Raw genomic sequence first — 26,065 nt, forward strand, 5'->3', positions numbered from 1 at the left:
TTAGGATTTGTTTTGTTCTCTTTAAAAATAACAATCAAGAGCAAAAAGGATTTTTTTTTAACCAAGTCAAAACTACTAATGAGATCTTCCTAAATTTACTTAGAAAGAGATTCTAAAACCAAGTTTTAAAAAATGGATAAGCACAGAAGGGGCATATTTTTCATAATAATTGTATGCAATCTTGTAGAAACTGTTCACAGTTATGACCCTTTGTGCTGGAAATAGTGTAAGTACACAGAAAGAGGTTTCATTTCTTTATGGAATATAAGTAACTTCTTATTTTGAATGTCAGATCATAAACAGTTCTTTAATCCACTGTTTACATAAAACTTATAGTGAACTGATTTAAGGTGCTTCTAATGTCTTAACAGCCGAGTTCTGTGAAATTAAGAAAATGATACTTTACAACATTTCCCTTGTTTCATCCTTCCTAAAAATAAAAATGATTAAACAGATGAGATGAGCAGAATTATAAAAATTTGTACCTGACTATTTCTGTGCTGAAATAACTGTACCCAAAAAAACCAGGCAACATCTGTTTTGCTATAACTCCCCTAGTTTTGAAGCATCTGGAATAGAGAATGCCCTCCTCCTAGAGAGAGCTTTATCTCTATTCAGAAACACTACTGAATTTGAAGGTTTATTTGCAAATTCATAATTTGATCCTGAAATGTAGACAGGAATCAGGGGTTGTCTTTATTTATGTTACCCAAATTCTTTTTATAATGCTGTATGTTCCTGGCTTTAATCTTCTTTGCATTAGTGTGATATATATTGATTTATTAGAATTACAATACAAACATTTGTTCACTTAAAAACTTTGATCTTAATGCACTGTTTACTTACATAGAACACTTTTCTCCTAGTCTACTGGTAATTCAAAACATTCAATTTTTAAAAGCACATACAGCAAACTAGCTGAAAGGAAGATCCATCATGGCCGAATAGTCACCCCCAACATCTCAGTCAATATCCTCTTCAGAATGGAGGAAAGAATTCTCTCAAGAAGGTAATTTCTCTGTACACATTTTTAAGAGTAGTTCTAAATGATGTTAAAGTTGGTCCTTAATGCAACCTATTGTGACTGACTTTGATCCAATGCAATGGAACCATTTCTTGTCAACACCCAACTGAACACAGAAGAATGAAGAATGCAAGCTGCGAACACTTTAATGATCAGTTTCCTTTTTTCAAAGTTTGAATCAAATAGCATTTCAGTGTACTGGAGCTATTTGAAAGTTTTTCTAATTTTACCAAGATCACAGGCCGAGTGTATGAAAAAACCAAGGGGTATTTAAAATACTACAGTTAAGGACCAAAGGAAAAAAAGTGATCGAAAAAACGGCACTGGAAGCAGCTGTTTGCTAAAATGTACATAAACACACATCCCTTTCAAAATGAGGTCTATAACTCAACTGAATTTCAGTCTCTGCAGGAGAACCACTGAAGCAAATTCAGTGCCCACTGGAAAAAAGATGAGCCATAAGCATAAACTGCAAGTGCTAGTAGGGTGCTGTCCCCTGTCCCCAAAAAGGGATAATTATTAATTATTTGTACAACAACCGGTTAAGAGCTGCAGTCATAGACCAAGATGCCACTGTATCAGACACTACGCATATTGAATAGGAAGATAGTTCCTGCACCAAACCTAGTAAAAAATGAGAGCCAGCAGATGTAGATAAGTGTATGCAAGTACCAGGAACAGTAAGATACTATTGATTAGCAGTGATAGGCAGTGGTGTTGCTACCTCAATGGCCTAAATGCTGTCAAGCTTCTTGCAGGCATCACAGCAAAGAAGAGTTTTTAAAGAAGCATCTGGAGGAAGATACAGTTAAATAGTTTTGCAGATGTCTTCCCCTTCAAAAGAACAAGCAGCACTCTGGCAGCAGGCACAATATGGTGCTTGTTTGAAATTTAAAGGGTGAATGACAGAAGCTAGCATCCTGGGCCAACTACTGACAGGTGCTAACCTCTTATTAGAGCATGACAAATACTGGGAAGCAGGAGAAAAAAAATTCTCCCAGATTATCTGAACATGCTGTGAAGGACTCTGGAAGTGAAAATAAATTGCTTATTTTAAGCGACAGACAAAGAAAATTATCTGCGTAGCAGCATTTGGAATGGATGCAAGCATGTGAAAGTAAGAAAAATAAATAAATAAATGTTGCAGATTGGGAGAGGCTTGGTAGACATAGGCACTATGGTAGAAGAGTGTCGATATTGGTAGAACATAGGCACTATGCAGTGATTGAGAACAGAAGTAGTAAGAAGAGTCAGACTCAGGGCAGATTACCGACACTGCAGCTCAAGTCATTTACCAATCGTTAGGTTGATTAGGAAGGAGGAGGCCTGGAGCAAAGAGTTAAGCACATATGATGGGACCTGAATTTGTGCTTGAAAAATCAGATTACCTGGTGATAGAAGTGTAGGGGGTGAGGTGAACAACTCTACAGTCTTAGCCAATGTACAGATGTTCATTTTCTACTCAGAGATTTGCTGTTCTCCGAGTAGGAAACAAAAGCATGAAGACATTCAAGCTTTTTCTTGCAGATCAAAAATGGTCACTCCAGGAGAAAAAATAACCCAGGAACAAACAGGGTTAAATCTTTCCTGGGGAGTTTCTCCTGGGAGACTGAATGCCTGCCTACTTTCTCCCCAGCCTAACTCCTTCTGGGGACCAGGATAAGTGTAGCCAGAGGAAAGGCTCCCATGTTTTCTCAAGGCTGGGTTCTTTGATCTGGAGAACATGTGGAGGCAGGGGGGAGAAGGGAGGGAGCAGCTGCTCCCTCCCTGCCAGTCATAGACAGGAAGGGAGGGAAGGAACTGCTTCAGCTGCTCCCCACCTGCCCCTCACACCACAGTTCTCAGTGTGAGAAGCAAGCTAGCTGGGGCTTTGCTGTGCTGCTCCTTCTGCTCAGCTCCTGAATAGCAGGAGAGCACTTCTCCCTTCCAGCTTCCCCTTGTCCTCAGCCCCACTCAGCTGAGTGCTGGGGATGGCAAACGAGGCTTGGAAGCCTGGCTCTGAACCATGCCAGCTTCCCCCCAAGTCTCTCCTGCTGCTTAGCTGAGCAGTGGGAACAGTGATTTAAAAGCTGGAGGGACCAGCAGCCAGACATGCACAGGCTTTCCGCCCAGAGGCTCGCCATGGTTGCTGAGTGCTCCCTTGCCTTCTGTACTTCTCCAGGTCAGCCCAGAGGACAGCAAGGAGCAGGGACTATTTTCTCACGGGGGAGAGCTGGGAGGCTTCCCATCTTGGGAGAATTTCCCCACTTGCCAATCACCTGATTGGTGGGATGTGGCAGAGGGGGCATTCTCCTGGGGCTGGGACCCTCCCAGAGCTGTCTGTGACAGCTGCTGCTTTTCAGCAGCTGACAGCTGTCACTTGACAGCCTGCCCCATTAACAGCGTGTCAATTAATAGGCTTCCCTGGGGGGGGGCAGGGATGATGATGATGATGATGATAGCCCTCTAGTGCCTCCTGGCTGAAAAGCTTGCCTGTGAAGCTCTCTAGTCACGGGGCTGGAGGAGCGCGTCTCTTCTGGTGGGAATAATGTCTGCATGCAGCCCTAGAGAACTCCTACAGAAAGCGGGAATGGGCAGTAAGCAGGATCAAACAGAGGGATATTGAGAAGGTACTGAGAAGAGCACAGTTGGTGGTGTCAAAGGCAGCTAAGAACTCACGGCAGAAGAGGAAGAAACACTGGTTCTAAGTTTTCACTAGGAAGCCTTTGGTGAAACCTATTTCAGAGCAGTGCAAGATTAAAGAAGCTTAAAGATACAATCAAGTGGGGATCTCCACAAGAGGATTGTAAACAGCACACTCAGGCCCTGGATAACTATGCTAATTGAAGAACTCCAGATGCTTTTGAAGGGTTCCAGTGAGGGTATGGATTTGCATGGCTGACAAAGCATTTAAAAATAACCCTCAATAAAAAAGAGGAATATTTTTTATTCATTTCCTCAAAGAGCTTGCTAGAGCATCTGTATGGGTCAGTGATTCTTTGACATTCCCAAGAGCTGTCCCACTATCCTAGTGGGACAGCCCACAAGCACTTTCCTGTGTGCTCATCTGTTCTGGGGAACCTCTGACAATTTTGAGGCACTCCAGAGATGGGATGGGGAGTGAGGCCACACATTTGCATTGTGCAATTTGAAGTGCATCAGGATTCAGATCAGTCCAAATGCATGTCTGTCCATGGTTTCAATGGATCAGAGATGAGAAGAAGAATAGGCGGGCAAAAGAACAGTACCTGGGATGAAGCCACTATAAAAAGTGGAGAAGTCAGAAGAGGAGAAGCTTCTGTATACATGATGGAAGGGAAGAGAGAGAAAAAACAGATTATAAACCAATATAAGATTAATGGATTATTAGCCAATATTTTACTTTGCCCATAGGAGAAATCAGCAAGATCCTGTACAGAGGGGGAAGTACAGGAAACCTTCGCTGTTCGTGGGTTCGACATTCGCGATTTGAAATATTCGTGAATGCTGAACCCGCATCTTAAATACACTTAAAGGAGCTCCTCAGGAACTCCATGCTTGCCACTGCCGCGCTCCCGCTACTACCACCACCAGCATAGCCGTGCCCCAACCAGCCGCCCGGAGCCCTGCGTTCATGAACGTAGACAGCGCTCACGAATGCAATACCTTATTCATGGATTTCGCCATTTGCAGGGAATACAAGAACGTATCCTGCGTGAATGGCGATGGTCTCCTGTAGATGGAGGAGGTGGGCACTCTGGCCATGTACAGAGTCACTGTTCTCCCAGGAAAAGCAACGAGTGTACAGGTGTCCAGGATTCATGTCCCAGAGCAAAAATGTCTGCTTCAAGAGAAAAATAATCCAGGAACAACCAGGGTTAAGATCACTTGCAGGAGAGTTTCTCCTAGTGAATACCTATATCCATTTCCTTCTGAAAGAAGTCACATTGTGGTCCTCCAGAAACCCAGGGTGCTTTACTCCCCACTTCCCTGCAGCGTGCCGAGCAGGAAACAGAACACACCCCCTTTACGATCCCTACATTGTGTTGCAGGGAGACAGGATAATGCTGAGCAGTCTGGGGTAGCCAATCAGGGCTTCCCTGTGCCATCTGTCTCCAGGCAGACAGAGGGAGCCTGCAGAGATGAGATGCGTGTGCAGGGGCCCCCTGGCTGTGCAGTGTTAACACTGCAAGCTCTCTGCTCTTCAGGGGCTCAGCATTCGATTGTCTGTTCAGGAGCTCCTGGGTAAGTTTCTCTACTAAGAATACAAACCTGGGACAATTCTCCCAGATCATTGGAACATGTAATGCACCCCTGTGAGCACGCTTATCCTTAAAATTAATACCAGAGCAAACAATTCAGTTATTTCAAATGGACTTATACATGCAATTGGACAAGCCTGCATACAACAAGCTTAACCCTGAACTTGCCAACAAAAGACATGCAATAAATCAATCTAGAAGTAGGACCCCTTTCACCAAAAAAACAAGGGAGAAGCAAATAGGCAAGCCTCTCTCAGTGTACCAAGCATCCATGTTGAAATGAATACATATGAAGTCAGATGAAGTAAAAAAATAACAGAACCCTTACAGTTATGAATTACATTTGTAGGCTAACTAATCAAAAATAATGTGATAACACTACTTAAAAGAAGAGTCTAACTAACTGTTGGCAATACATCCCAATATATATTACAAACCATTACACATTTATAACTGTATTTTGCCATAACTACTTAAATTTACAAATTCAATTTAATTTTCAAATGTCCATAAATACAAATTCTGCTTTTTTGATGATAGCAAAGTTATATTTATTTAGGAAAGGTTATTTCATTCATAAAATGGTATGCTGTCTATCATCTTTAACATGTACTTGAAAATGACTCATCACTCAGCAGAAGCAAAAGATAGCTAAAATATTAAAGTAAAACTACTTAAATCACATTTACAGATGTAGGTAGGCTGATCAACTTACTCTCAAAAAGCCATTTGAGTCTCTGTGTTCTATCCACCTATTCTGAGACCCTTAAAACCCCCATAGGTTTAAGAACTGAAAAACAATAGTTTTCTACCATTCAATAGCATATTTCACCTGTGAAATCTACTCTGAATTTACTTCACAATTTACTTTGCAAGAAAAAAGGAGGGAGGATTTATTCTATTATACTCAATAAGAAAACTTTGACTTGTTAACTGTTATGTCACAACACAGGCAGTCCCCAGACTTGCAACACAATTGGTTCCCGAAAACCATGTCTTAAGTCGAAATGTTGTACAACCAATTTTCTCACAAGAAACAATGTTATAAATGGGAGATTGGTTCTTGAACCAAGGCCCGATACCCTATTTTCAACAAAAATACCCCAGAATTTTGTACTCGATCAATTATAGATGAGTAATATAGCTACATTACTGTATTTATATTGTAAATAGCAATCATCTTGATTTGGAAGGACTTCTTTGAGGTGACTTTGCTGGACTTTTTGAAGGGCTCTTGGTTGGACTTTTTGAACTGTTCTTGGCTGGATTCTTCTCAGGAGTCCTGGCTGCAGGTTTTTCTGAAGTCTTGTCTGCTTTGTTAAAGAAAGTGTTCAAGGAAGTTTAGACAGATGTTCTCCAGGGAGATGGGTGACACAGCAAACCTGTTTGCTGGCGTGGCGTCACATTGGATCAAGCGTTGTAAAAGTTGAAACTGACAAAGTTGAAACAGGGTGTCAATTTAGAAACATTTTAAGTGCGAAACGTTGGAAGTCGAGGACTGCCTGTATTCTTTCATCCTTACGGAGTGATGCTGCTTCTATTTTTCAATGGGTAAATATTATTACAAGTATATTTTGATATAATAAAAAAATTGGTAGGGTGGGCTAGAACAGAGAGAAAGTTCCTTGAACTAAGATGTCATCTTTCGTAACTGAGTGTAGTGCAAAGTTGATTGAACATAATTTCCCCATTGATTTGTCATGAATAAACAATGTCACTTTTCAAAATGATGCTGCATCATATCCTGATTTACTTGTGCATTATACTTACCCTCATCTGATTTTGCAGGAATAGCAGGGGTGTTTGCAAGGTCCTCTGTATTTCCTTCTCCACCTCCACGAGACCTTGAATTCCAAACTTTAATCACTTCAACATCATTATCACTGCCACTGCCACTGCCACTGGGGCTGCTTTCTTTCTTCGCTTTTTTCCCCTTGGATTTTTTTTTCCTAAAAACATAACATTGTATGCTTACTATTTAAGAAGCTACCATTCAGAGAACATAAGCAATAGTAAAAATACAAATGTTGCTTAATTGCATTGAACATTTACTTAGTCACTCTAAAAAGAAAATGAAACCAACTGATTTTGATCATGTACAATTTACATGAAACAAACAATTTACTTTGCATAATCATCAGAGCTTAAACTCATTGAAGTTTCGTCAGAATCTGAAGCTATGAAGTCATCCAGACTATCTTCATCAAAATAGCCCTGGAAAACAAAATTAACATTCTTAGAACATCGATATTACTGGTATTAAATATCATCATCCAGACTGAAACCTTTTTTTAAACATTTAAGCACCTACTTATCCTTCATTTAAATAATACCAAGGTCAATGAAAGAACAGCCTTCCAAACTGTTTTAATAATGGCAAAAGACTCGGAAACAAAAAAAAAAATGCTAGCCATGGGTAAACAAAGCTGGCAAAAATCAGTATATCCCACAGCAACAAAAATTTCCATTCATTTGCCGAAACTCTTCCCAACACTTGGTAATGACTCATTCAGAAAGTTTACAAGGGAGGCACAAGTATGTATTTTGATATACCTAATTTACCTTATTTTCTTTGCTAATATAGTCCAGCTGCAAACACCAAGGGTGAGTCCAGATTCTACTTAACATCTGGAAGTCCTGAAAGAGTTTAGCTCCAGCTTTGCCTCTTCCACCTTCACCGCTACCTACACCTGACAATAAAGTTCAGATTTTAGAACAAAAGCTTGAACAAGTTTGCCACAATTTTCCCCGCTTTGAACAACCCATTAGTTCTCTGCAGTGTTCTCTCCAGGTGTACACCTTACATTTTAGCATCTCTTGTAAAAGCGGTCATATTACTTAGTTACAAGAATTATTTTTCCAGTTAAAGTGGTCAAAATTAGATTTTCCCCTCCTTCTTGGTAATGAGAAACATCTTAATGATGACAATTATATGCAGGAGTGTACTCTCCAGTCAAAATGAGTTCACTAAAATCCGGTTAGGCTTTAGTTAGGCTTTACAAATGTCATTGTTTTAAAAACGGTAAGATTTATATTTAGGTTTCAATGAGTTCTGTTGATTATTCTGATGCAACTGTTTCTTCATATGCTTTGTAACATTCGCATGGTATTACTATGTTAGTGTAGACAAGCCAGAAGGTAGATAGATACTTAATATACTCTTCATTGTCCAAGCTGAAATGAGTGCAGAAAGTAAACAGAATTTGTGGATTTAAACTTTTCTTGTTTATAGTCTAAACTGCTGGTAAAGAAATGCACTGACAGAGTCCTTAAAACAGATTAATTTTCCCAGCAGCGTATTTAAAACCTTTGTTAACGAGAGTACTAAGGACATTATCAAAGTGAAAGGCAAAAGTAAGTTAAATTAGGTGAGCCAAGCTGCTTTTTGCCATTTTAGAAACATTTTACACGCTGGTTGTCTACATATACAGTAAAAGCTTTATTATCCGGCACCCAGGGGGAAAGGGGTGTCGGGTAACAAAATATGCTGGTTAACTGAGAGGCCCGAACAGGCGTCTTTGCCTGTTCGGGCCGCCGCTTCTCCCGCTGCATCACCGCCCCTCCCACAGATCCTGAGGGACACGGAAGCGGGCCCCGCACAGACTGCTTTGCCCCGAGCAACAGGGGCTCGGAGAAACTGGAAGTGCCCGCTGTGGCACTTCCAGTTTCACTTTTATCTTACAAGCTGGCATGCCGGTTAATAGAATGTGTCGGCTTGTAAGGTGCCGGTTAACAGAGCTTTTATTGTAGTTATACATGTTCTTAGCTAGTCATAAAATACCAACTTTGGTGATGGGGCTAGAAAAGTAGTTATGAAAGTTTGTTTAGATGCTTTGACCTGTTCTTACCAAAGCAGAAAAGTCGCATGCTCTAGAGTGTCATTAAGATAACAATTCCTACACCTCTTATACTATATTTTCTATGTTGTTTCCTATATCCAGTTATTTTTTTCTATATTTTTGAAGAACAGAAGCAGTTTTCCCTGTCAGAAGAGAAAAGAAGACTTCCTAAAACTGTATATTTTAGTATTCTCTTGAAGCATATCCAAAACAGAAGTTTTCTTTTTAAACTTTTACTTGTATTTGCAGCTAAAAAGCCTTCATAAGGAGGCCTTACTTTCAGATATTTACTTCATACAAATCAAAAAGTCCACTTATTTAGTCAGAACTACTGAAACATAAAACTAATGAAGAGCATTACCACGAGTCCTGATTGCTTAATGCAGAGCATTGCATTTAATTTAGAAATCAGTCACCTGGCTTAAAAGGTAGTGGCCTAGAGACAGAGTAACACTTGAAGACTGAAAGTCTAAACAGATTTGTGATAACTAACAGTCCTTGAGTGAGCTGGGGAGACGCACTCTTAAAAAACCCACTAATAACTAAGAGCAAGGCTACATCCGTCAGGTCAGATTCAAAGACTATTCAAGTCTACAGGAATGTTTTCTCTGACTACAGCAGGAACTGGATAAGGCCATTATAGAGGCAGTTTGCCTTCAATCTGCAGCCTAGTAAATACAAAAACACACAACTGTACTTGTACCCACATCATAATGTTAAGTGAAGTCTTCGGTGCCAGTACAGAATAAGAGCCTATATTATTTAAACATGCTGGCTATCTTTTCTATCAGTCAGTATCCCTCATGAGAGACCACTCCCTTGTTAAAAACAAGCTCTGTGTAATATGGCAGATAAAGAAAATCATTAGCACTAAAAATTATGTGAAAAATCACAAACTTACAAAGCAGACCAGGAAAACTTACAGAAATTTGTGGAACCACTACTGCTGCTTTGACATACAAAGCTGTTATGAAGACTCATTCTTAGAAACATAGAAAATTAGGGTTGGAAGGGACCTCAGGAAGTCATCTAGTCCAACCCCCTGCTCAATGCAAGACCATCCCCAACTAGCTCATCCCAGCCAAAGCTATGTCTAGCTGGGTCTTAAACACCTCTAAGGATGGAGTTTCTACCACCTCTTTGGGTAACCTGTTCCAGTGTTTTACTACTTTCCTAGTAAGAAAATTCTTCCTAATATCCAACCTAAACTTCCCTTGTTGCAACTTGAGACCATTGCTCCTTGTTCTGTCATCTGCCACTACTGAGAACAGTCCAGCTACATCCTCTTTCGAACCCTACAGGTAACTGAAGGCTGCTATTAAATCTCCTCAGTCTTCTCTTCTCTAGAGAAAATAAGCCCAGTTCCCTCAACATTTCTTCACAAGTCATGATCCCCAGCCCCCTCACCATTTTTGTTGCCCTCCACTGGACTCTCTCCAATTTGTCCACATCCTGTAAAGGGGGGAGGGGGGGAAAGGAGGAGGAAGAAAGGTGCAAAACTGGGCACAGTACTACAGATGTGGCTGCACCAGTGCTGAATAGAGGGGAATAATCCCTTCCCTTGACCAGCTGGCAACACACCTACTAATGCAGCCCAGGATGCTGTTAGCCTTCTTGGCAACAAGGGCACACTGCTGGCTCATACTCAGCTTATTGTCCACTGTAACCCCCAGGTCCTTTTCTGTAGAACTGCTGCCCACCCCATCAGCCCCCAGCCTACACTGGTGCATAAGACTGGTTTGTCCTAAGAGCAGGACTTTGCACTTGTCCTTGTTGAACCTCATGAAACTCCTTTTGGCACAATCCTCCAATTTGTTTAGGTCTCTCTAAATCAGGGGTGGGCAAAATGCGGCCCACCAGATCATTCCATCTGGCCCCCGCCCCCAATATTTAGGAAATTAATATTCATCTGCCCCGGCTGCCCGTAATGCGGCCCTTGATGGCTTGCCAAAACTCAGTAAGCGGCCGTCCGCCCAAAATAATTGCCTGCCCCTACTCTAAGTCCTAGCCCTCCAGCATATCTATTACTCCCCCCAACTTGGTGTCACCTGCAAACCTGCTGAGTGTGCACTGTATGCTATCTTCCAGGTCACTGATGAAGACATTAAATCAAACTGGCCCCAGGACCATCCCGTGGGGCACTCCACTGGATACCGCCCACCAACTAGACATTGAGCCATTGATTACTACCCTCTGAGCCCAATGCTCCAGCCAGTTTTCTGTTTACCTTACAGTCCATTCATCCAGCCCATATTTCCTTAGCTTGCCTTCAAGAATATTGTGGGACACCATACGGAAAGCTTTGCTAAAACCAAGGTACACCACATCCACTGGTCTCCCTGCATCCACAGAGCCAGTCATCTCATCATAGACGGCAATCAGGTTGGTCAGGAATGATTAGCCCCTGGTGAATCCATGCTGACTGTTCCTAACCACCTTCTCTTCCAAATGCTTAGAAATAGATTCCTTGAGGATCTCTTCCATGATTTTTTCAGGGATTGAGGTGAGGCTGACTGGTTTGTAGTTCCCTGGAACCTCCTTTTCCCCTTTCTTAAATATGGGCACTAGGTTTGCCCTTCTCCAATCATCTGGGACCTCTCCTAATCGCCAAGAATTTTCAAAGATGTTGGCCAATGGCTCTGCGATTTCATCAGGCAACTCCCTCAGCACCCTTGGGTGCATCCCATCTGGCCCCAAGGATTTGTATATGTTCAGCTTTTCTAAATAGTCCCTAACCTGTTCTTTTTCCACTGTTGACTAGCTGCTCACCTCCTCCCCAAACTGTGCTGCCCAGTGCAGTAGTCTGGGAGGTGACCTTGCCTGTAAAGACTGAGGCAAAGAAGGCATTGAGCATTTCAACCTTTTCTGCATCCTCTGTCACAAAGCTGCCACTCCCATTCAGTAAGGGAATTGCACTTTCCCTCAGCCTCCTCTTGCTACCAACATACTTGTAGAAACCCTTCACATCCCTTGCTAGCTGCAGCTCCAATTGTGCTTTGGCCTTCCTGACTTCATCCCTGCATGCCTGAGCAATGCTCTTATATTCCTCTCTACTTATTTGTCCAAGTTTCCACTTCTTAGAAGCTTCTTTTTTGTGACTCGGTTTACTGAAGAGTTCTATGGTAAGCCAAGCTGGTTTTCTGCCATACTTGCTAGTCTTCCTGCGCATCAGGATGGTTAATTCCTGCACTCAGTAAGGCTTCTTTGAAGTACAGCCAGCTCTCCTGGACTCTTCTCCCACTCAGTCTGACTTCCCAGGGGATCCTGCCCATGAGTTAAAATCTGCTTTTCTGAAGTCCAGGGTCCTTACTCTGCTACTGTCCATCCTTCCTTTCCTCAGGATCCTGAACTCTATCATCTTGTGGTCACTGCTGCCCAAGTTACCATCCACTACTACACTCCCCACCAATTCCTCCCTGTTCGTGAGCAGCAGATCAAGAAGAGCAAAGCCCCTAGTCAGCTACTCTAGCACTTGGATCAGGAAGTTGTCCCCAACACTCTCCAAAAACTTCCAGTTCTGGCCTATTAGGTTATATTAAGATACATTAAGGAGAATTCTCCATGAAGATTTTTGTTTTTAATTGCACTGCTTTTGGAGGATATACAAAACAATTAATGGTCCAGAAACTAAACAGCAACTTCTAAATAAAACCATTGTGTGTGCAATGACTGAACCATATCACTTCTCCATAATGCTGCCATCAGTGTTCCCTGCTGCTTTGCTGCAGACATGAACCATGGGCCGTCATTTTGGTGTTAGCTTCTGAAATACCCTTGTATATCTGGAATGCTGTAGAAACTAACACAATATAAAGATATTTTCCTTCAGAGCATTTATGTAGGTAAGACTCACTACATAACATATTATTTTACAGACGTGACTATAGGTAAGCTCAATGCAAAGTCAAAGTTGTATCTGTTGTGTTTTGGAGTACACTTCCAAAGCCTTATTTTAAAAGTAGAACAGCAAGAATGCCTTTACTTTTTGGACTCAAATTTATTACAAATTAATTACCTATACTGGACTGTTTAGATCTGTATCTTATCTCAAATAAAGACAATAGCCCAGAAAGTATTTTAAAAAGAAATCTTGGTTGGCAATTTATCTAAGATAACTACACCGCACTATAATCCAAGTAAATTAATACAACACCGCATATTTCATACCCAAATTTAACATCTGATATAAATCACAATTTGATATCGGATACAAAACACCTTATCTGCCTTTTCTTGATATACTTGACAATGTAACTGAAACACTGTAACCCCTACCCAGCCAGGTGCCTACTACCCAGACCAGGAAATGTCAAAGACAACTGCACAAAATAAGCTGACACAAAGAATTAACAAGAATTGTCCCTAGGTAGCAAGGGCAAATAAGGCAAACTGCAAGCTTCAGAAAAACACCTTTGCTGGCACACCTCGATTCTGCATTCTACTCTCGTCGATCTTTCTGATTATTTCACTACACAGGAGACAAACAACTGGTCTAGAACAAAATAAATAACTTTCTCTTCAGAGCCCCTCTGAAATTATTTATGTAAGAGATAATAGCAATTAATCCATATAATGAAGTTAGTTGTTTTATTTCCGAGAAAGGAATGACAAACCACACACAAGAAATATGACTTAGTAATATGCAATAAATATTTCATTATATGAAGCCAAGTATTGTGCAGAATCAAGTTTCGGAGCAAAAACAGATTCCCGCTGCAAACAGAAAGGACCATCTATAGAGTTGTTTATGAAAACAGGGCAAAAAAATTAGGTGAAAATTAATTACGTTATCCTACTGTGCTGTAGCTACTTACCTGTTAAGTGATCCAAGTAGAATTGATAGAGTTTACACTGAAGAGGCGTCATTCTAACTGCAAGAACGTACTCATGTTTTGGTGGCAGGAACTTAGTTAATGCAGTGTAATCTTTTCTCTGTAATTTTACAAAAGGGATGTTTGGTCAGAACAGATAAATCTCTGCATTTTAAAACTTTTGGCATCTTAATATACAGACACTGTCTTTTATCTAATGTATCTGGCTGGTTAGTCAAGTGCATGCTACATGTATCACTTCAGTGTGCAAATTCCTTGGCGTTTGCAGCGTCAACTACAATTTCCATAATCGCTTCCAATCATTGCTTCTTTTCAATATGGTTACTCTTAGCGTGCAAATATGTGTAAGTGAAGCAATTAATGTCAAAGTTGATATTATGGGAGCACTGGTTCCGATGCTTCATGAAGCCACTCTCAATTCTGGGGTGTCAGAATGCTTGTGTGTGCTTGCCCAGGCTCCTACCACTTCCTTCTCTCGTTTTCTTTTGTTGCAAATTGCTGCTTCTCTCCATTTCCCTCTTCATCTTAATAGTATGCTGAGTTTCCAGGCTAACAAACTCCGCAGTTTGCTGTATGCTACTCCTTGTGTGGCAAGCTATAAGAAATTTGTTGACCTCCAAATGGCTTAGTTTTAGGACATCTAACCTTTTAATAAAAACATTTTGATGTAATAATTAAGATTTTCAGTGTTGTTGCCTTCTTCCTTTCTTACAGGAACACGATAGAGTATTAAATACAACTGTCATACCCCCTTCTTGCTCTTAAGGGTATACCTATGGCTTTCCATTTTTTGATGTGCCAGGCCAGAAGACCCCAAACATTTCCAACATTTCCTTATTAAAAAAAATATATCAAACTACTTCATTTTTCATTATGACCATATGACTAATCTCACTCCATTCATAAGCACTTAACATCTGAGGCAAGTGCAGCAACTGCTTAAACCTAAAAAAGTATACTGAGGAAAGTAAATAATTTCTGATGTTTAAATTAACAAATGCTTTATCCTCTTTGAATCAATCCTCAACCTCTCTCTCTTCCCACATGAGTCTTCAAAATGAAAACAAAGTCAACTACATCAAATGACCAGTTCTCTATGGACCATCAGTTTATTATAATTTTTCATACAGGTACATTTTTAAATATGCATACAAAATAAGTTTAGAATATTTAAAAATAGATGCTAAGACTAATGTACTGATATTCTACCCTATTATATAAATTACCTGTCCCATAAATGAGGAAAACTACTGCATTCTCCAACTTCTACATATCCTATCTAGAATATACTGGCATCTCAGTAAGAACTGTAACTTTTGGTTTATAAGATTTTCTATTTATGTGCTATTTCTGAATCATTCACAACTAAACTAATTGGTGAAAAGTCTAGTTGGATCAAAAAAGTGACAGCTAGCTTAATGAAATATACAGATAACAATAATGCAGTCCAATGCAGACCTTAAGCAATGTAGTCCAAATGAAAGCATATTATTCAAACCACGTAATAAAGAAACTAAACATTATAGAAAAGTATTTACATACCTGAACACATCCAGCTAACATTTCATATAAAATATGTGCACGCTTTTTCATTACTCTTACATCAACAGGGGTAGAATCCGCACACTGACCATTCTGGATTGGATTTATAAAACGATTTCGGAATTCCTTAATTGATCCAAGCAAGTTCTCTTTGATAAAATTAACCATGCAGTGATCTGGGAGAAAAAGATCAACTCCAGTTTTTTTAAGTTAAAGTAAATAGTTTCCATGAAAGTGTTTATTCTCATTTTAACAAAAATAGGAGTCTATCCCCCTTCTAAAAATCCTTTTCTGTTAAAAAAGATAAAAGTATCTTCAAAGCATAGACCCAGAAAGTAATAGCTTTTCATTGCTACTTAATTTATTTCATTAGCTATACTCTGGTGCCACTAGGAATACAGATTACTTTCAATTACACCAAACCACACTTTTTTTTTTTCTTTACAATTCAAACATCTGTTGAAGAAGCCATTTTCAACTAAAAGCCAAAGAAACCACTACTTACATTCTATAAGGTTATTCTGTAGTGGTGTTCCTGTAAGAATTATCCTCCTTCTGGATTGTATAGCATTCATAGCTTTAGAAACAGCAGAAGCTTCGTTTTTTAATATATGCCCTTCATCACACACAACAAAGTCAGGGCCTAGAAGAAAAGAAGTTTAGTGATATTAGATAACTTGATTTTCTGTAACCTGGAGGAATTTATGATTAGAGAGAAGCAGTAAGCTGTATTAGTCTGAAGTCAGGCAGAAGGCAGGATATGGTAGTACCTTAGAAAATTACTGGTTCAGAGATATACATGTATTCTTATTCTGAAGCCCTCTAAAACATATTATGTCTTTCTAAACCTATTAGTCTCTAAGGTGCTACCTTGCTCCTCTTCTGCCTGTAGCAATTTGGTTGTTTACTAGTGTGACTCTGTTCTATTAAACAGGCAACTATATATATATATATAAAAAATAAAGCCGCCTTTTTTTTTTAAAAGATATTTCAGGACACAAAGCACAATAATTTATTTTCTATATTACAGAGTTATGCATAATAAATTTGATGATAATATCAACCAAAGTTTTGCAGAATAATGCTATAAAGATATCTATATGCACATAAGTGATCCTTGTTTTCCCAGACAAAGTTCACAAGTGCAAATTTTTAAAGTGAGGTTACACAGTGCCATCTACTGGTGACGGATAAGTCATCAAGAGAACCAAAGTACAATAGGACTGTTTCCTATGAAGACCAGAATGTAGTATGCTCCTTAATGATGAGTACAATGTAAAACTTGATCTAAGTTGTTCCAGTGATAACTTAGAGCTGGCCAAAGGTAAAGACCAAACTTTAGGCAAGACCAAATAAGTTCAATGGTCTGATTCAAAACTTTTGTTTTAAAACTTAACTGATTTAAATTTCAGGCAATGTGACCGTTTAATTTATTAGATGCAATGTCAAGACATCTCAACCACTTTAATACAAACAATCCCATATTCATACTAGCCGAATTAGCAGTGAGAAAAAAAGTTGCTATGGGCTTTCATGGCCCTTGCAAACTAATGCTTATTTCTTAAGATTTTCTTTATATGCATATACAGTTTTATCACTGGCTCATGCTACGTTTGTTTTTTCTATTCTGCATGTACAATGCATACATACTCCCGGTACATTAACCAGTAAGCAAATGCCAGGAATATATCAGGGAACATACATAAAATTTAATATTATATTCTAGTCATGGGAAAAGTTTATGAAAAATGTAACTAGTTAAAGTTAAAAGTTAGCAACCTTTAAAATTAACTTGAGTTGAGTTAAAAGTTAAGTATAACCACTTTCAACTAGTTAAAAGGCAAATTAAAAAGAGAGGAACTAGTAAAAAGTTAAAGTTGATTCTTAAGAAATGTGTGAAACCCAATGAATTGCCTCATAGCATCATTCTTCATTTTCAAATGCAATGAGTGGGTTTCTTTTCCATAAGCCCACAGAAGCAACCTAATTTACTTAGAACTCACCCTGCTTTACCTGAAAACAATGTTATACTTGCCATACAGTTTTCAGAATAACAATTTACTAATACCTATGTAATGCTAGATCCTTCTCACCCTCTCTATGTGAAGTACTTTGTAAAAGTTAATGCATCAGATAGGTATAGCAGAACAACAGAAAGGAGATATTCATAGCCAGGTGACAAATGAAAGATGTTTCCACAGAAAACCTCTGTTGTTACATTTTTTATTGCTCAAAAGGTAACAAAGGGTATGAAATATATCTGAATTAGAAATAATGAAAGTGTTTGAAAATCAAAATTAGACTGAAATGAGAAAATCGGTTTAAATGAAAGAGAATGTTCAGTTGCATAGTAGAAACTGTTTAAACATGCTTATTGAACTTCAGCAAAAGCTGCATTTCAAAATTGACATCTGACAATTTTCTTCTTCCGTCTTGCAAAACTAAGCCCCCACTACTGAACAATTTGCTCTACATGGGCAGATAAGGGAATGCTTGTTCCCTCTCCTGCAGCCCTGTTGAGTTCTGCAAATGCATAGAAAATGCCAGCATGAAGTAAGGAACTCTGGGACTTGCAGTTCTTAAGAGACCATATCTCATAGAAAGGCACACTACTCTGTCTCTCAAACAAGAAGTCCTAGAGTTTCAATGAAGAAATATCATTCCATGCAAGTCCTAGAGAGTTGTGCATCAGGAAAAACTCTGGGAAAGCCAGATTTCAATTTTTTTTTAACCTTTTAACTTATATTTTTAAAAAGTTAAAAAGTTACCCTTTTTTTAAAAACTAGTTAAAGTTAAAAGTTAACAGCTGAAAAATTCAACTAGTTAAAGTTAAGAGTTAGACATCCCTTTAATTTTTGAACTAGTTAATTAATTTCCATGACTGCTATATTCTGATGTGACAATCAGTCGACAGATCCGACTTCTGAAGTCTTTCAGAATGTGTTTGCCTTCTGTGCTTTTCATGTACACCTGGTTGTATTCTCCACCACTGTGATACAGACCTGTCCTTTTGACACTTGCATGACATTTTATAGTGACATTTTATAGTGACATTCCCTAAGAATTTTGAGTGTCAGCTACTTTGGATAGATCTCTCCAGACAGGCTTCCAGCCTATATCCACAGCCCCAGATCTGCTAATGATCATTTTAAATAATGTTGCTGAGAACAGTTAATTTGTAAAGCTGCTCATTGAATATGTTGCGCCAGTTCAGCCTGAGTGGGTGAAGTGTTAATGTTTATGGGCAGATAGCATTGGTGTACTGGCATTAACAGCTGACATCACTAAAAGATAAACAAATTGTTCAATATTTCAAGATCTTCAGTAGTGATAAAAGATGGATTGTTCCTTAGATTTAAGAGCAAACTTATGATATCAAATATATTCTATGAGTAAGGCACTTTTAAAAAATCTCTTCCTGCAAAAAAATCCTCACATCAGAACCCACTGACACACAGAACTGCAGAAACTCTTGTAATTTTTCTTGACTGATGAACAACAGTAGCTTGAAATTTACTGTAATAAACCAAAAATTCTTTCCAATGTTAAATGCATGGAGAAAAAAGGTTCCCAATATTAGTTATTACTGCTGCAATGCCAACAACTGCTACATTTGTATCAAGAGTCTGCAACACACCATAATGAAGTATTTGTCTAAGCCATAGCCTGCGTGGCTCTGATTTATCATTGTAAATGAAGATGATTGGCAAAAACTTGATATCCCTGACTTGTCTGCAAGATCCCAGGCCACAGCATGGTTGGTTAGCACCTTTAAAACCATCTGATTTACAAACATGATATCTGGTCTTAACATATTTGTAATTATTCGTAATCATGACAGACAACCTTGTTTGACACATTCTCAGTTATGCTGATGTGTGGGCATTAGATATTGCTAACTGCTGCTCTGCCAACAACAAAGATGCTAGCATTAGCAACTCTATGCAGAAATCAATTTATTTGTCAATACTTTATATGACTACTTACTGTCTGATGTTAGTTCATTACATTTTGTTAGTCTTTTCTAACTGATTGGGGGGGGGGAGGTAAGGGGGAGGGGAAATCATAGGGAAACCTAACAGAAAGGGTCCAGTCCCCTGCTACTGCCATATAATTGCTTTCATAAACTGATCAGGCTCCATCTTTAAATTAATTAGGTGTTTTTGGTCCCAGTATGCTTGTTGGAAGACTCTTTCTTCTAAGAGTCTTTGATGGTAAGAAACGTTCCATTTCCCCAGCCTCAATTTAAGAATGACCAATCTGTACCCATTTGTTGTGTTAATATGTCTATTAGTTGAAAAAGCTCTTCTATCACCCGCCACAAAGTATTTACAGACAGCAATTCAGTCTATCACTAGGCTAAACAAATCACTTTCTTTTAATCTCCTCTTACATGACAGGCCCTCCATTCCTCTTCTTATCTCCTGATATTCCACCTATTGAAATAATCTCTCTCGAACCCCCATGACCAAAGTAGTTGTATTCCACATGGGGTCCTATCAGCACCTTGTAGCACTAATATTTCTTCCCTATTTCTGCTGGAAATACCTTGCCTGATATAACTTAAGGTAACACCGACAGTTCAATCATCCTGTGATCAACTAGTATGCTCAAGTTTTTCCCTTCTTCAGTCATTAACAAGTCTTGAGTTCCCAGATCACAGCAGCAATTTCTTTTATTAATCTGTAAGTGCATGACCCTGTATTTGGTACTATTGAATTTCATTCCTTTTCAATTACTTTTGTTCTGGGTCATCCAGTTCTTTCTTTAGGATATTCAATCCACCTCTGTATTGACAATACCTCCCAACTTTGTGTTATCATTAAATTCCATCAGCGCACACATACTTTTTGTGCCAAGGTCATTAATGAAAAATTTCAACAGGCTTGGTCCCAAAACTGATACTCAAGTAACTCAGCTAGTAATTTCTCTCCAGCCCGACACATCCCCTTTTACCACTACCCGTTATCAGGTCCTCTTTTGACAGTTCCTTACACACTGGCAATTCCTCTATTAATCCCTACTCTTTCTAGTTTCACAGATAGTTCCTCATGTGATACCACTTCGAATGCTTAAATAAAGTATTAAGTGCGAGACATGGGAGGTGATAATGCCTCTACTACTTGGCACTGATTAGGTACTCATCTGGAGTACTGTGTTCAGTTCTGGGCTCTACATTTTAAAAAGGACGTGGAGAAGTTAAAGAGCGTCCAGAGGCAGGTGACAAAGATAAAGGGATTGGAAAGCAAGTTGTACGAGGAAAGGCTGAAAGAGCTAGGCGTGTTCAAATACTTGAAGGGCTGCCATAAAGAAGAGGGAAAGCACCTTTTCTCTCTTGCTACAGAGGGGATGATGCAGACTAATGGCTTAAAGTTGCAGAAGAGTAAGTTTAGACTGGATATCTGGAAAAACTTCTTCACTGTTAGAACAGTAAGGCCATGTAACAGACTGCCTAGGGAAGCTGTGGACTCTCCATCCCTGGAGGTGTTCAAGAAGAGACTGGACAGCCACTGGTCAGGGATGATCTAGATGTAATTACACCCATGTTCTACAATGGGTATTTCCCATGCTTCTGGGCTTTGCTGGTTGCCCCTGCCCTACCTTTTGTCATGTGTCAGAGTGTTTTTAACCCTCCTTCAGATGTACTTGGTGTTGGCTATACCCAAGGCTGGAGACGTTGACTCGGGTGTGCCAGTGCTCCTGCTGGGACCCAAACTGGAGGTTTCTGGCTAGAGGGTTGCCCCTCCTCTCAGGGTCAAACCAATTGCCATATTTGGGGCCAGGAAGGTATTTTACCCCATGGTCAGATCTGGTACAGATTCTGGGGGGTTTTGCTTTTCTCTGTAGTGGGGAGCATGGCCCTCTACCCAGAAGCTCTCTGATAATACTTCATAGAAGCAGGACACTGGCTGCCATCATTTCCTTGTTTACCTCTGGCAGGTTTGGGTGTTAGGTTTGTGTTATGTCAGGGTTGATGGTAGTCTTATGCAGAGTTTAAATTATGGATTGTATAGGATGGTCTGGATAGGGATGATTCTGCCTTGAGCAGGGTGTTGGACTGGATGACCTCTGGAGGTCCCTTCCAGTACAACGTCTCTATGATTCTTAAGTCCAGAGAAAAGAATCTAATATGAACAAATAATTTCTGAACTTTATGGCACAATGGTTCACTTCATAAGTCTTTTGGTCACAAAACCATTTTATTGTTTCATGTCAAAATCCTATATCGACTTCCTTGTTTTGCATTTGTGCAAATGTCTCATATTTAGAATAAAAGAATCTATGGTTTAATTGTATTAATGAGCAAATATTTTCACAGAATTTGAGATGCAACAGTCTGCTCATGATGCTTACTACAGTTGGCTTGAAAATTCTCTTGAAACAGGACTTCCTTAGTGTACTAGCATCCATATTTTGAATTTTGCCATTGAATAGCAGGCACCGCTAGTGCATTCAGTAGTATTCATATCACATCCTGCACAGCTATCTGTATGCCTAATGTGTAACATAATGGCTTGTTTGTATTGAATTTTGGGACAGGAAAGATGTTGTTTTAACAAAAGGTGCAAAAACAGTGCTCAATCTTTAACCTACCATGCCACATCTAAAACCTCTACGTATCCTCTTTATAAATTGTAATCACGCTACGATTATAATGGATATTTATTCTGATAAAACAACCCAGATATACCACCTGACAGCATCTAATACCACAGTTTAAAGCAGCAGCACTCAACCTGTTGCTGGGCTGGAACAGTGACTCAGGGCCAGTCCACAGGCCAGACAGGACCCTATGAGCCAGGACTGGACTCCACACATTCTCCTTGAGTCCTGTGCTACCGGATCTGGGCCCACACCACTTCTAGCCAGCCTGTGTGCGCCTGGATCAGGCCCTGGGCTACATCTGCACACTGATCCAGTGTGCTATCCAGTTGTGGGGCTCTCTGTGCATCTGGATGGCCTGGGTCTAAGGGCCCTGAAATAAATCCAATAAATTCAGTTTGAAAGCCAGAATGGCACTCAATCTTAACCAGACAGCAAGAGTTGCTGATTCCATCACTTTCCTTCAAAGTTTGTTCTTTTAATCATCATTGGCACTGAAAATGCGTGCCTAAATTGCAATTTGAATTTCTCCTGCTTCAACTTCCAACCAGTGGATAGGACACATGGTAAAATATCTGTTAACACCAGGCACAGACTCTTATCAGCATTTGTTTCTTTTAAATCATTACAGTTCTCTCATATCTTGTACAGTGTCTGCATTTTTCTAATTTATTTTTGGCTACAAAAACTGCTAAGTTGTACATTTGGCTTTCCAGAAGCGTCAGGCAAACATGGAAAAACCTTTAAAAAAAATTACACTCGCAAGGGAATTGAAATAAGATATCAAAGTGTACCTGGTGTTGGTAAACAAAGATGGATTGTCTCTATAAAAATGTATTCTTTGTCATAAAAAAAAAATTATAAGAACTGGCAGGCTTAACTGTGAGAGATGAAATGACTGAATAACTTAGAAACCATATATAAACCAGAGTGAACGTTAATTGATCTTTTTCAATAACACAAGTCCAACTTGTTACTTCATCAGGGAAAAAGACCCCTCAGTAGAATGGTAACGTGACAAGAGAAAGTGACATGGAGTGCTGCGTGAATCTTTTTAAAATGCCAGAATTATTTTAAGCTTTTCCTCAACCTAGAAAATTTACTGTGTAAATATAGCCTTCAAAAAATTTAATTAGGACAAACCATTTTAAAAGTTCAAATATTTTAAGAAGGAAGTGAAGTTAAAATTCAGCTGTAAGTAAATGCATTTAAAATATATGGCTCTGATCAACTTTTGCCACAATAAAATATAGGGCACTGAAAAGAAGTTTCAAAGTCATATCTTAACTTTTTGCTGATATAGTAATGAAACAGAACTTCAAAAAGTTTAGAAAAAACTAATGACAGGGAATGAAGGACAACATATTCCATCACACATGGATGTCAGGATGTTTACACACAAAACTGTTACATGTTTTCACTGTAAGAAATCTGATAAATAATAGGCAATTACACAGATTAACCAAGATAATTTTCCAAAGGCTAAAGATAGCATTTCAGATGATCTGTACCACTTCACACACTACTACAAATCTCAATAAAGCATATTAAAGTTATGAGCTCTGTAAATGTGATGGGCCCAAATAACTGTCTAAAAACCATGAAAGCCATAAAGATGTTCAACAGTATCCATTATACAATTTGACTCAAAGAAGGAAAAAAAATGAAAACATATTCATTAAGGAGATAAAGTGTTCAGCCCATCACAAATCAGTGAAGTCCCTTAAGATAAGAGGGGAGCAGGGGAGGGGGGAGAGAATTCACAATGAAAGAGTGCACAGATATTGTTTTCACTGCTGCTTCTTCCAGAGTTTTGTAAGTGCCTCAGGAGAAGTCCTTTGCAACATAAAATACCACCAAGGAGAACCACTAAAGGGCATTTCCTAGCTACCCTAGTAATAATTGCCTTCCCAAATGGCAGCAAGCACTTGGGGTCAGTTTTTTCCACTACTGTTGCCTCATTCTGTCAAAATAAAAAGTTGAAAGGTATCTGGATAAAAGAAGGAAGCTGTTACTTAGAGCCGATTAAAAGAGCTGATAAAAGCTATTCCATATTCAGAAGTTTTCATAAAAAGTTTTTTAAAATTTCAAAATTTCTACTCTAAACCATGATTCTGCCAACTGAAGTCAGTCAAGTAGTTTTACCAGAAATTACTGCTCTAATGCTTGGCAGTTCTCATATGATAAGGCCATACACAACCTGAGTATACAAGCTGTATACAAGTTACATCTGGTATATGCTCAGATCCATAACGATCAACCCAACATTCACCTTGCGTTTAAGTAAGTGAGCCTAGGTCAAGTGATCCTTTTTCATGCAACCAAAACTTATTATGGAAAAATGTCATGCACACCACCTTGAAAAATAGCTATAACTACTTCCTAAAGATTTGAGTCACTACTAGTTATTTAGTCCACACACACACACACACACACACACACACACACACACACACGTACGTACTTACTTCAGAAATATGCTGGAATGAAAGCAAGTACCATAAAGAAGAACTCCTTGAATATATTAGTAAGTGTTAAAAAAGAAAATAATCTGAGAAAGAAAATTATGGAAGACTATGAAATTAGCATAAAAAAGCATGGACAGAAGTGAAAACTGAAATATCAGAATTACGTGGACAACTGATATATCAAATTTAAAAAGCAGAGAAAAATGTCCCCCCCCAAATTATCTCATTAGGATGCAAATTTATTTACCCAGTAAACAAAATGAGACTGCTCACAGCTGGTATTTTAAAAATGCCATGTCTTCAAAACTTACAACAGGTCTAGACAACACAAACATTTTAAAGGCTTGTGACCAAGCTAGATTGGCATTTGAATCACTAAGACACTTTTAAAAAAAAGTACTGAGATAGATAAAACTGTGTTAATCTGGGATTTTATTTGCAAAGCAATTTCATTTTGGGACTCCCATTTTTTTTTTGCTATGGGCAGAAAGAAAAAAACAAACCACTCTGGAGACTCTATTCTAGAAGCATAGCTGCATTCTGTCTCTATTTAGTCATCTACTAAGTTGATTTGATTTTTGCCAAAACATTATTTACTATGCAGAAGCCTGGGGGGCCGCATGTATCCCCTGGGCAACCAGATGGACAGCCCTATCTTAAATGAACACATAACAGACCTGAGTGTTTATTTGGATTCTGAAGTAATAGACTGATTGGGATAAACTCTTCTTGCAATGCTCATTATGAGCAGTCATTATGAATCCAGAGATTTGAAATAAACAAACAACAAAACTACTGTCCTTTTCCTCCTCCTGTTTCAAAGATTATTTTATCTGTATGTAGCCAAGGAAAAGACATGCATCAATTTTGCTACCTAAATTATTACTTTTTCTAACCTTAAGGCAGGCGATTCTTCCAGCAGTTAGAAAACCACGTAGAGCGGTCCGAGGCCCTCGGGGGCGCGCGGCGGGCTGTGGCCAGCAGCCTGGACACGCCGGGTTGGGGAATGCAGGCCGGCGGGCTAGAATTAGGCACGGACGCTTAGCGGTTGATTAAAGATTATTTTACTTGCACTGAAGATGGTCGCGGTGCAGGCAGGAAAACTTGCTTGGGTTGCGGTTACAGACAAAAAAGAAGAGAGGCGGACAACAGTTCCTTCCATGCGAACCTCTAACCCAATCCGGTTGAAGGCTCTAAACACGCGAGCCCGTCACGTCAACCGAAGAAAACAACTCGAAGCAGAGAGCTCTGGATACACTCGCACGAAGTTTGCTAGGCTCCGTGGAACTTGCGCGCAGGGAAAGGGTTCGTCAAGGGATCGTTCGGCGACGGGGAGAGGCCAGAGGTTGATCAGACCCCTGTAGCCTTCTTAAGGTACACGCTGGGTTCGATAGGCTCCGCAGCGCTTAGAGATCTTCACGAGACGTGAAGTTCTCCTCCTCCAGATGGTTGTGGAGTCCTCCCTTGCGGGGTTCTCCTCGGAGTTCTCCAACTTGGGCGGAAACCGCTCAAGCCTCTTATACGGCTAGCAAGCCAA

At 39.5% G+C, this 26,065-nt stretch overlaps 1 protein-coding gene across 6 annotated transcripts in view; it reads right to left on the reverse strand.

Annotated features, from left to right (window-relative positions):
* ATRX (ATRX, chromatin remodeler) overlaps nucleotides 1–26,065 on the reverse strand; it is a 139,042-nt gene that overhangs the window by 32,973 nt on the left and 80,004 nt on the right. For 4 of the 6 annotated variants that reach the window (XM_006032696.3, XM_025214447.1, XM_014524223.2 and 1 more), the window contains 6 exons: nucleotides 15,963–16,100; nucleotides 15,458–15,633; nucleotides 13,898–14,015; nucleotides 7,807–7,934; nucleotides 7,370–7,458; nucleotides 7,015–7,193 (listed from right to left, as the gene is read on the reverse strand). In XM_006032696.3, the coding sequence (XP_006032758.2) occupies nucleotides 7,015–7,193; nucleotides 7,370–7,458; nucleotides 7,807–7,934; nucleotides 13,898–14,015; nucleotides 15,458–15,633; nucleotides 15,963–16,100 (828 nt within the window). Of the gene's footprint in view, nucleotides 1–4,251; nucleotides 4,302–4,670; nucleotides 4,827–7,014; nucleotides 7,194–7,369; nucleotides 7,459–7,806; nucleotides 7,935–13,897; nucleotides 14,016–15,457; nucleotides 15,634–15,962; nucleotides 16,101–26,065 lie in introns of those variants that run through there. The other 2 variants (XR_003096056.1, XM_025214449.1) reach the window with 2 other exon arrangements.

Source organism: Alligator sinensis, unplaced genomic scaffold (assembly GCF_000455745.1).
Source record: "Alligator sinensis unplaced genomic scaffold, ASM45574v1 scaffold1196_1, whole genome shotgun sequence".
Taxonomy (NCBI): domain Eukaryota; kingdom Metazoa; phylum Chordata; order Crocodylia; family Alligatoridae; genus Alligator; species Alligator sinensis.